The sequence below is a fragment of the Crinia signifera genome, chromosome 9, assembly GCF_055691185.1.
Source record: "Crinia signifera chromosome 9, ASM5569118v1, whole genome shotgun sequence".
NCBI classification, from domain to species: domain Eukaryota; kingdom Metazoa; phylum Chordata; class Amphibia; order Anura; family Myobatrachidae; genus Crinia; species Crinia signifera.
This window is the reverse complement of record NC_139225.1, coordinates 17,509,202-17,521,428: the sequence shown is the minus strand read 5'-3', so window position 1 is coordinate 17,521,428 and position 12,227 is coordinate 17,509,202. Positions and strand designations below refer to the sequence as shown.

General features: G+C 43.8%; 1 protein-coding gene across 1 annotated transcript; it reads left to right on the top strand.

Annotated features, from left to right (window-relative positions):
• The first annotated feature begins 4,269 nt into the window (after nt 1-4,269).
• LOC146036497 (extracellular calcium-sensing receptor-like) lies at nt 4,270-12,216 on the top strand. The gene is made up of 7 exons (XM_083160483.1): nt 4,270-4,313; nt 4,578-4,866; nt 6,218-6,364; nt 8,631-9,470; nt 10,412-10,624; nt 10,784-10,907; nt 11,318-12,216. The coding sequence occupies exons 1-7, from the start codon at nt 4,270-4,272 to the stop codon at nt 12,214-12,216; spliced, it is 2,556 nt and encodes an 851-aa protein (XP_083016609.1).
• The last annotated feature ends 11 nt before the right edge of the window (nt 12,217-12,227 follow it).

The following is a 12,227-nucleotide window of genomic DNA, read 5'->3' as shown; positions in this document are numbered from 1 at the left end:
TATCGCGTCGCATCGCATACCATCGTATGCCTTATGGTATGCGATGCGATAGGCGCCGCCAAAATACACAAGTACCTAACTTTTATTTATATTCAAAATTAAGAACTGCGAAATATACAACACATAACATAAAACAAACAAGTGAATAAAGTGCGTGTTTAAAAAGCACGTGTGGGGGACTCCGTGTGCCTTTTATTGTCTTCTTTCAAACTATATAGGTGCTCAATTTTCTTTACTGGTTATCAATTCTGTTTTTTGTAATTGTCTTGTGTTAACATATCATTTGTACACTTTGTCATTCTGCAAATAAACATTAATTGAAACCTTGTAATCTTTTTGTTGCATGTCACATGTCCTTCATCATTTTTGTGTGTTATAGTGCTACAGATTATACTGTTGAGGTGCCGGACGGCTCCCCGACAGTTGGGATTCCGACAGTCATTCCTCCGACGTCGGAATCCCGACTTCTCCCTCGTGGGGGTCCACGACCCCCATTGAGGGAGAATAAAATAGGTGGCAAGCGCAGCTTGCCACCGTGCCCGCAGCGTGGCGAGCGCAGCGAGCACGCAAGGGGCTTCATTGCGCTCACCACGCTGTGCAGTCGGGATTCCGACGTCTGACTAATGACTGTCGGGGAAATATACCACACCCATACTGTTGAACCCGTAACTTTTAGTTGTTAACTTTTGCTGCTTATATTGATTATGTATGTTGTACGGGTTAATAGTAGGTTCAATGCTTTATTGCCTGTTAATTGGGGTAAAAGATATCGCTTCAGAAAGACCACAGATTGATCCCCTTCCAGTGGCAACTGTCTCGCTGGGGGTTGGTATGCCTTGTGTGGGAACACTGCGGTGCCCGCTGATATTAAGGGTACATATATTTATTTATTAACAGTTTCTTTTATAGCGCATACATATTATGCAGCGCTTTACATTCACATCTGTCCCTGCCCCAGTGGGGCACAGCCATTCTAGGGTTCATTTTTGTTGGAAGCCAATTAAGCCAATTAACCAAGGAAACCGGAGTACCCAGAGTAAACTCGGGGAGAATATACAAACTCCGCACAGTTAGAGCCATGGTGGGGATCGAACCCATGACCTTAATGCTGTGAGGCAGTAATGCTAACCATTACACCATCTGTGCTGCCCAAGGAAACACATTAACATTAGAGTCCTTATTAGGACTGATATACAATATATAGCTGCCTGTGAAACAGGGTAAATGGTGCAGTTTAGAGAGACCGCAACTTACTCCCCTGCTGCCGGTACAGTGTTGCCGAACTACGGTTCCCACTGTCAGTGGGAATATCTATACAGAACAATAGAACATTAGAGTCCTGAAAAGGACTGATATGCATGAGCTGCCGCAGTGTATGAGATTACACGGAGCGGCACACGGAGATTGCTACACGGCTAGGAAGCCGACGCGCATTTCGCAGGGTTACAAAAAAGCTATCTATGTGTTGACAGACCATTTATATGGAATAAGCTTGGTCCTTGCTTTTCACCGATTATTGGGAGTCCCTGAGTGCCCGTGCTTTCTATTCTATACATTGAAGGTTGTGGTTCCACACATTCCTCCAGCAGATGGCACTGGGCCAAGCTATCTATTCTCTGCAGCTGGCATAAGTCCTGAGTGATGGTCCTACCCTCCTTGATATATATATGCAGAGGCGTAAGTTTAGACAAGGTGTCTGTCGTATAAATGATAGTCCATGTGTATCTTCTGTTTCTTAAAACTAAACATTTTTTAATATAAAATCTAGAATACTAAAACTCTTCCTAACTACAAATAAAAAGGGTATCGCTCATTCTGAATTCTAGAGATCCATCTTAAACGTCCAGTGAATGAAGGGAACACTAATAGGCTCCCACTATGTAATATATGCATAGGCACATTCCTGCAGACTCCAACAGTGGAGGGCTGGATAAAGGTAGATAGTAGTGTCAGCCAGGCCACCACACTGACGAAGTCTCCGACGAAACGCGTAGGGTCGTGGCCTGACTGACGCAAGCTGGAGACGAGGAGAGAAGGACGCTGAAAACTGTGCTGAGTACCGGGATCGCACTATGCAGGCGGTGTACGACCCGGGAGAATCGGGAGTGCACTGAAAGGGTCCTCCTCATTTGTTGGTATACAGTCCACCACAGGATTTTATTGGTACGCATGTCGAGCTTCTGAGTTTTTTAACTTGTTAAAGTGCAGTTGATGATACTGCACTATTGGGCGCCCCTTTCTTAATTTTTTGTAGTAGAAAGTCGTTAGTGATCCCGGGGGATCGAGATTGAAGAAAGGGGACCGCTGCTCCCTATATTATTAAGGTTTGTGTAAGTGCATATTAAGGTTTGTGTAAGTGCATTGTTATAGCGAAAGATACCACCAGAAGGTTATTACTAAAGCGTCATAAACCGCTGGGAAGGTAAGCTACGCGTTGCTACGCTTAGGTTCTCCCATTATTAGGAATGAAGTGTAACAGGTCTGCGCAACATTATGAAAACAGTGTAACTGACTTATTGTCCATTAATAATGGGATTTAACAGTCATTTTCCTTATGTGCAATATGCTGCTACAGTGCACATATGGACCAATTACTGTAAATACTACATTTCCAATTTTCCTGATAATCAGAGACTTGCCCATTATTTCCTTGGCAGATCAGTAATGTGCATCCAGTTCCTGCTGTGTGTCCTGGCCTTGCCTCTCTGCTGTGTTGTGGCACTGGCTCCGAGCTGTGTCCTCACCACCCCATCTCTGACATACTACACCGAGGAAGGAGACATCATGTTAGGCCTGCTCAGTCCTGTAAGTTTCAGTACAACTAAGCCGCTCATTATATTCTCCAGTCGCCCGGCTCCACGTCTGTGTGTACTGTGAGTATTAATATTCAAATATTTACTCTATAGATTATAAGGGTAGTTAATGTTGTCTGTTCCAACATGTGGCAACCATTTTCATGTCGATCATTTGCTTGTGTCGACCTTCTGTCATTGTAAACCTAGAGTATGTCGACCATTTTTAGGTGTTGACCTAATAACTGTCGACCATTAGTGGTCAACCTAGTGGTTGTTGACCTAGACATTGACCAAGATATGATGTAGCCACTAACACCAGTCACTTGTATCCGGGCGCATGGGGAAACCAGAACATGATATTACTGCTGTCCCCATGGTCATGATCTGAAGACAATATACAATTTACAGCCCACGAGCCGGTCAATATTTCGCCTGCCTGAACATTTAATGTCATGATGACACTCTGACGGTGCAGGGCCACCAGCACTAGGTTAGATGCCACTGCCCCGAGTGTCTGTAGGATGCAGAGGGTATCATGACATGGAGATGCAGGATGCAGCATAAACTACAAGGGATCTGGTGAGAATGCATCTTCAATCTGTGTCCTGGTCAGGAGAGGTCAGTATGGGATATAGAGGGTATAAGTTGGGTTTTCAGGTTCAGGATAGGTCAGTATGGGATAAAGGGACTATAAGTTGTTTTTTTAGGTTCAAGAGAGGTCAGTATGGGATATAGGGGATATAAGTTGGGTTTCAGGTTCAGGAGAGGTCATTGTAGATATAGAGGCTACAAGTTGGGTTTTCAGGTTCTGGGGAGATCAGTATGGGATATAGGTGGTATAAGTTGGGTTTTCAGGTCAGGATAGGTCAGTATAGGATATATGGGGAATACTGTACATTGGGTTTTCAGGTCAGGAGAGGTCAATAGGGGATATAGAGGGTATAAGTTGGGTATTAAGGTCAGGGGAGATCAGTATGGGATATAGAGGGTGTAAATTGGATTTTCAGGTCAGGAGAGGTCAGTGTAGGATATAAAGGGTATAAGTTAGGTTTTCAGGTCAAGAGAGTTCAGTATGGGATATGAGGGGTATAAGTTGGGTTTTTTAGGTCAGGAGAGGTCAGTATGGGATATAGGGGGTGTAAGTTGGGTTTTCAGGTTCAAGAGAGGTCAGAAGGGCATATAGAGGGTATAAGTTGGGTTTCAGGTTCAGGAGAGGTCATTGTGGGATATAGAGGGTATAAGTTGGGTTTTCAGGTTCAGCAGAGGTCAGTACGGGATATAAAGAGTATAAGTTGGGTTTTCAGGTCAGGAGAGATCAGTATGGCATATGTATGGTGTAAGTTGGATTTTCAGATCAGGAGAGGTTAGTAGGGGATATAGTGGGTATAAGTTGGTTTTTCAGGTTCAGCAGAAGTCAGTACAGGATATAGAGGTTATAAGTTGGGTTTTCAGGTTCAGGTCAAGAGAGGTCAGTATGGGATATGGAGGGTTTAAGTTGAGTTTTCAGGTTCAGCAGAGGTCAGTACGTGATATAGAGGGTATAAGTTGGGTTTTCAGGTTCATCAGAGGTCAAAACGGTATATAGAGGATATAGCTTGATTTTTTAGGTTGGGAATGGTCAGAATGGGATATAGTGGGTAGAAGTTGGGATTTCAGGTTCATGAGTGGTCATTACAATACTATAGCTGTAGACCACTACTATTTAAGTCAGGCTCTGTGTCTCCAGGTTAAAGCTTTCTATGGTATGATGGATAGGAACTGATATATACCTGGTATCTACAGTTTCATTACAGAGCTGTACAAGTCGATTCTTGCTTTGCTATTCGCGGTGAAAGAAATCAACGATAATCCGTATCTTCTACCAAACATCACCCTGGGCTTCCGGATGTATGACTCCTGCTTCTCTGAGACTACTGCTCTTCGGGCCACTTTCCAGCTGACCTCAGGTGGTGTCAACTGTGGCCCTAACTATAACTGTGACCTTAGTAAATTTCCATTCGCTGTGATCGGAGATATATCAAGCTCATCACTGGTAATAGGAAGAGTGCTTGGCCTGTGGAGTGTGCCTCAGGTAAGCAGTCCCTGTGAGAGGAATGATGTGATTTAGAGGTTGCAAGGCAGGTGGTGGTATTGAGGCAGGAGGTGGTATGCAGACATGAGGAGGTGGTATGCACCTCCTCCTGAATTTGCATTACAATGGTTCGCATATGCTGTTATACCTTCCAATATTTTCAATTGTAAAAGCAGGACCTGCCACCCCATAAAGGGGTGGGGCTAAGGGTTATGTGGACATGGCCTCTGCTAGAGGGCCATAGCCTAGCGCAGCGCCTGACGCTTTTAGCATTTTTGGGGGCGTGTCCAGCTCTCCCCGAGCAGCTGGGCAACCCTCCCCGGCTCAATCCCTGCCTTTATTCCCTCCCTGCAATGAAGATATGCCTTTCAGAGCAGCAGTGATCTCATGCTCTACCCAACTGCCCCCCATCCCTGCCCGCGGGACATTGACACCCACGGAGGGACTGCGGGACACTCTCCAAATAGCTGGACTGTCCCGCTGTTATCGGGACAGTTGGGAGGTATGGCTAAGTTTCTTTGAGCAGCTTGTTAAATGCAATCAATTCTGAATCATGTCCTACATACTGCAAGATGCCACTGTTTGTAGTAATGCATGTTTTCATATTAATCCTTAAAGTTCTGACATCAGAACTCATTTCGGTACTTGTTTCCTAGAACGGCCACAATCGGGAGTAATCGTGTACCTTAACTTAAGGTACACGATTAACGCAATGGACCCGATTTCCTTTGAAATAAGGTCCATTTTGCCGGCAAAGGCAAAATCGGGTCCATCGCGTTGGTCGCGTGCATTAACATGCAATACACGATCCAAAATACGATTTCAATACCTAACCCAAACTAGAGACAAGGGGGGTTTAGCATTACCCGATCTCAAATTGTATTATATAGCCACTCAATTGGTACAATTATCAGATTGGATCAGATTCCCTATTCAGAAGGCGGGGATAGAGGATATAATATCTCAGGTTGAAGCGGGAATCACCCCTAGACAGAAATTAGTAAGGGGGCAGATAAATAACAAGGATATCCCCATAGTTGTCCAGGCGGTTTAAATATGGCGCCTTGCAAATAGGCGAATGAGATTTGATAAGTTAGACATGGAACACCCACTAAATGACCCGGTGATATTAAAAGGGGCGAAATACCTCCAGATTGATAAAGCCTGGGAACCTTTTGGTATAACGGCATTGAGTCAGATGTATGTTGGGGATGTGTTGAAATCATTTTCCCAGATACAGGCTGAATTTTCTGTCCCGGCCGGACATCTCTTTAGGTATTTTCAACTAAGAAAAGCCCTTATGTCACATTTTAAAAATACCTCTCCTCAATTTGACCTATCTCCTTTTAAGGAGGTGCTCAGGCGAGTTAAGAAAAATAAGTTGATCTCTTATATATACAAGGATTTATTAGCTGGAGAAAGGGCTGAGTACCAAGAGTTAGTGGAACTCCGTATGAAATGGGAGAGCGACGTGGGGCTAATAAGTTCGGAAGAATGGGTAAGGGCCATGGCAGCTGTCCCTGTAGCCACAAATTCCATCAAAGTGCAACAGGTACAGCTGTTTGTTCTTCATCGGGCATATTTAACAACTTCTAGACTGTTTAAATTCTGCGCTAGGTCATCGGATATCTGTCCTAAATGCCAACTTTCAACTGGCTCATTCTATCATCTAATGTGGGCTTGCCCTAAGCTTCAAATCTTCTGGGAAAAGGTGATACAAGCCATAGTAGACACGGGGCTTGATAGAGCATGTTTGACAGATAAATGTTGTTTGTTCAATATAATCAATGGCCCGTACTTATGCAAAGAAGATAAGGTCTTCATTAATAGTATATGCGCCCTGGCCAAAGTGATGATAGCCAGATCCTGGCTGGTGGACACTGCACCAGATTATGATGGTTGGAAAGCACTGGTTGAGTACACTGTTGAGCACGAGAAGTTTATTTATGTACTTAGAAAGTCATTGCATAAATTCACTAAAATTTGGGGTCGGTGGATAAACCGACAGCACTAATAAGTACACGAATGTACACACGTTCTAGAAATATATAGATTTTATTTATTTATTTATTTCTCACAATAATACTTTCCTTAGAGATTAGATTTTTATATAAAGCTTCACACCCTTTACATGGCACAAAATATAGATAAATTGAAGAAGGGGAAGGAGGAGGGAAAAAGGGGAAGGAAAAAAAAAAAAATTATTTACTTATTCAGCCACTTATTTACTCACCTATTTACTTATTTATTTATTCTCCCTTTTTTTTTTTTTTTAGCCAGGTATGGAGGGCAATAAATGGCCGTTAAGGGCAATTTTTATATTGGGATGGTCCAATGATAACTCCACTAGATATTAAGAAGAATGCATAATTTGGGCAAATGTCGCCAAGTGTTCAATACTATAAGTTGGGGGAAGGATGGGGAAAAGGGGAAAAAAGGAAGAAAAATGGTTTGTTAAAATCAAAGCAGGGCGGAAGTGTTGGCAACGTAAAATATTGACATTCATTTAGGATTCACTGGGCTTTTCTGTATTTTTGTATGTAGTATGTATAATGTAGTATGTCTTTTGTATATGTGTATGATATATCATAAATAATCCTGGGATTTGAGGCTGTGGGAATGCGCTAATCGATTGCACCCGGAGGAAGGGTTTGGTCGACTTGTCGCATTATCGATACCTCAAACAGATGATGCTGAATTAAGTATAATGTTGACTGTTTGTGTTTGTATGTTGAAAAAACTTTAATAAAGAATAAATAAAAAAAAAAAAACATGGCACGCGACGCGACCGACGCGATGGACCCGATTTTGCCATAGGGTTCAATGTTAAAATATTTTTAACATTGTAATCGCGTTCATCGCGTCGGTCTTGTGCCATTATAATGGACGCGATTAAGCACATTTTACATAGCTAACAATGGGAAATGGGCCAATATGGCCCATTTCTCATTGTATATGCCCCCATCATGCCTATAAATTAATGCCCCCCCCCCCCCATTGTGAGCGGCACCCCACGATTGATGCCAACCCGAAGCGTGGCAAGCGTAGCGAGCCCGCGAGGGGTGGCGGTACGCGTCCTCCGGCCTTTTCATACCCCTACTATCCATGTGGCGAGCACAGCGAGCCACCGAGCCCGAAGCGTGGCAAGCGCAGCGAGCCCCGCGAGGTGACGCATATACCTGTGAAGTAATGCGCATCCCCTCGCGGGGCGCGCTGCGCTCGCCACGCTTCGGGCTCGGTGGCTCGCTGCGCTCGCCACACTTTATATTCTCAACTCCACGCCGACGTGGATAGTAGGGGTATGAAAATGTCGGAGGACGCGTACCGCCGCCCCTCGCGGGCTCGCTACGCTCGCCACACTTCGGGTTGGCGTCAATCGTGTGGGGGGGGGGTTTAAAATTGGGGTCTGGGGACAATGTTACATTGAATCCAATGTAAAATAGGGTCCCAGGGACCCTATTCACATTTGATTCAATGTAAAAATCGGGTCCATCGCGTCGGTCGCATCGCATGCGATTTGGTCACATGCGATGCGATCGACGCGATTTTTCCGACCCGATCAAAATCGGTGTGGCCATTCTAGGAAACAAGTACCCTCATTTCTTATAAATAATGACATCAAAGATAACTGTTGGTGCTAATATTATTTACTGGAGTTTATACATGTATATTGAAACAACGGTGTATTCTATATATCTACAGTATGTAAGGTGCAAATATATATATTTTTTAGTAAGTCTGTGGTGTCCTGTATATATTTCCAGGTCAGCTATATAGCATCCGGTCCAGCCCTGAGCAACAAATTCGACTTTCCGTCATTCTTAAGGACGAGTATGAGTGGTATGATTCAGCCGCAAGCCGTGATTGAACTGTGCCTGAGATTTGGCTGGACCTGGATAGGGATATTTATTTCCTCGCTAGACTATTTCCTGCAAGTGGCTACAACCCTCAAACTAGAGACGGCCAGGAACGGGATTTGTATATCATTTTTTGAAACGGTGGACTATGCTCTCAGCAGAGCGGTCCTCCCAAAGATCATAGAAAAGGTCCACCGATCAACAGCCACCGTGATCTTCCTGTTTTGTTCCCCTCCCGAAGTTGACATGATATTCACGGGAGTCCTCCAACATAATCTCGTTGGAAAAGTGTGGATTGGCACCGAATCCTGGTTCACAACACCGATATTTCAGCAAAAGCAGTTCTGGGACATTCTCAACGGCACCATCGGGATCGCAAAAAATCGGAATATACTGCCACACTTCATCAGCTTCCTCCAGACTGTCCACCCCTCCACATACCCCAAGATGCTCTCCATAAAACAGTATTGGGAGATGTTATTTAACTGCAGGTGGGCTGTGGTTGAGGCCAATAGCAGCATAGTATCTAGTGTAGGCCCAGGCAGCCAGAATTGTACAGGGATGGAGAAGCTGGTAACAGATGACATCAAGGAGTACAATGACCCGACATCACAAGCCGTGTATATGGCCCACAGCGCTCTCTACGCCATTGCTCACGCTCTCCACAACCTGCTGACCTGTGAACCTGGCAAAGGACCCTTCGCTGGGAAGTCTTGTGCTGATAAACATGATATTAAACCTTGGCAGGTAAATTCTTGATGACAAATTACTATTATGAGGTGAAGGCTGTTTAGCACATTATAAGAAAACCAGACAAAATCGAAATGTAAGTTAGGGGGTTTGTGAGAAAACAAACCTTGTCCCTTTTTTGTTCAAATGCCAGACACATAGAGTTACCAACTTTTAATTTTTTGATTTCCTGACAGGATGTGTGGCTAGGGGTGTGGCCAAAACTCCAGTAGACTTCCAGGGATTTTTTTTTAGATTCCATGTTATTTTCTCACCATTTTAATACAGAGAACCCTGATGTCAGATCAAGTTTGGGGAAACTTCTTTGACCCTCAGCCCAATCTCCAAAACAATGGAAGCATCATCATCCAAGCCCAAGGAAATTTGTAAAAAAAAATAGGTGTATTTGTATCCAGAAATACACTTATTTTTGACATTTACTATCCCGAAAAAACGGCAATTCATATTCGTATTGATATGCTATCAGTACGAATACGAATTGCTGTATTTTCGGGATAGTAAATGTCAAAAATAAGTGTATTTCTGGATAAAAATACACCTATTTTTTTTACAAATTTCCTTTAGTAAATCCCCCCCCCCTGTATCTGATTAAGGGGGGGGGGGGGGGCAGAGACACATGAGAAATAGATCTCAGACTTTAGTGCTAGATATATATCCTGATTTTTTTTTATACATATATATGTATATATACATATATATTCCAAATACCTTTGCCTCATAATGGAATGCCCACCTCCCCCCCCCCCAAATAAAATCTAAATCTTAGCATTTATGAGGATTAAATTGTACATATATGAGGAATCCAGCATCTGGGGTTAGCGTCAGCCCTACACCATAATACTCTCCAGGTTATAATTGGCTAATGAAAGCTGATTTATGGCCTCCATCAGTTTATTCCTCGCTGTGAGATAACAAATGTTAATATATTTCTATATCAGCTTCTTTATCACTTGAGAAGAGTCCAATTTGTGACCACTGCCGGGGAAGAAGTGTCATTTGATGCTAACGGTGACATCAACGGCTACTTTGATATTCTGAACTGGCGCCTGCAAGATAACATGGGTCAGTACGTGAAAGTCGGGACTGTCAGCGCCAGTCAGGGATTCTCCATCAATGACAGCGCCATCTTCTGGGCTGGAGGACCGGGAAAGGTGAATTTCTGTACACATGCTAGTATCATGCATATGCATTATGTTTTGTTATGTCCATGGATTTATTACTGAATACTAGACACTTAAATGCCTTATTCTAAGCATTATGGAAATCACAGGGAAGCACAGATAGTGTATGTGTTCTGTTTGTTATCCCAGGTTCCAGTATCCGTCTGCAGTCGTAGCTGCCGTCCTGGCTACAGGATGACGCCGCGGAGGGGTGAGCCGGTCTGCTGCTTTGACTGTGTTCTGTGCCCGGAGGGGACGATTTCCAACCAAACAAGTATTTTTCCCACTATTTGCTCAATACTGACTCAATAGACATTTAATAAGTGGATCCACATTGTGGTAGGAGACAGAAAGTTTGGCACTGTGGGAGGGATCAGCCAGGATGGCGGTGTGGCACTGTGGTTGGGAACATCCAGGTTGGCAATGCAGCATTGTGGGAGGAATCAGGCTAGTAATGAGGGGAGGCAGCAGAGAGGGGTGGTGTATCATAGCTAAAGGAATTCATCTTTAAATACACAGCAAGTGCAAAAACTCTCCTTTATTGTTGTCCTCCTAAGTGCCCCCTCCCGCTTGTCATTTTGCCCATTCGAGTGCAAATCATGTGATAAAAAATGGATGTATGAAGTCATGTCCTCTGTGTGCTGGAGCAGTACAGATCTTACTGTGCTTAATATTATTTTACAGATTCTACGACTTGCTTCCTTTGTCCAGAAGACCAGTGGTCAAATAATGGAAAAACCAAATGCAATCCTAAGATCATCGAATTCCTCTCCTATGAGGAACCCTTAGGCTTGGTGATGGTATCCTTCTCCATGATCTTCTCTTTGCTCACAGTGATGGTGCTGTGGGTGTTTCTGAAGTTCCAGGACACCGCCGTAGTGAAAGCGAATAATCGTAACCTCAGTTACCTCCTTCTACTCTCCCTGATGTTCTGCTTCCTCTGCTCCTTGGCGTTCATCGGCCACCCATCAAGACTGACCTGCACCATCAGACAAGCTCTCTTTGGGGTCATATTCTCTCTGTGCATCTCCTGTATCTTGGCCAAGACCATTATCGTTGTCATTGCCTTTAAAGCCACCAGACCCGGCAGCAATTTGAGGGTGTGGGTTGGTTTCCAGACAACTCTTCTCATTGTCTTCATTTCAAACTGTGTCCAGGTGGTTATTATCCTAGTGTGGCTGGTCAAGTTCCCCCCATTTCTGGAGCCTAATTATCATCTCTTAACTGGCTTTATCCTCATGGAATGTAATGAGGGTTCTGTCGTCATGTTCTTCTGCACCATTGGATACTTGGGCTTATTGGCCTCGATCAGTTTTGTTGTCGCATTTCTGGCTAGAGACTTACCGGACAGCTTCAATGAGGCCAAATACATCACCTTCAGCATGCTAACTTTCCTTAGCGTCTGGGCGACTTTCATTCCCGCCTATCTCAGCACTAAGGGCAAATATGTTGTTGCCAGTGAGATATTTGCCATATTACTGTCCAGTTTTGGTCTTTTGTGCTTTATATTTGGCCCCAAATGCAACATCATCCTCCTGAAGCCATCAATGAACACAAGAGATTATTTAAGGTCAAAGATATAACATTAGACACT

Bases quoted from the DNA above. Each gene is read 5' to 3' on its own strand.
- LOC146036497 (XM_083160483.1), top strand. From the start codon at position 4,270: ATGGGATATGGAGGGTTTAAGTTGAGTTTTCAGGTTCAGCAGAG. The intron at 9,471-10,411 runs GTAAATTCTTGA...TTTCTATATCAG, and splicing joins ATGATATTAAACCTTGGCAG to CTTCTTTATCACTTGAGAAG. The intron at 10,625-10,783 runs GTGAATTTCTGT...TTGTTATCCCAG, and splicing joins GGGCTGGAGGACCGGGAAAG to GTTCCAGTATCCGTCTGCAG.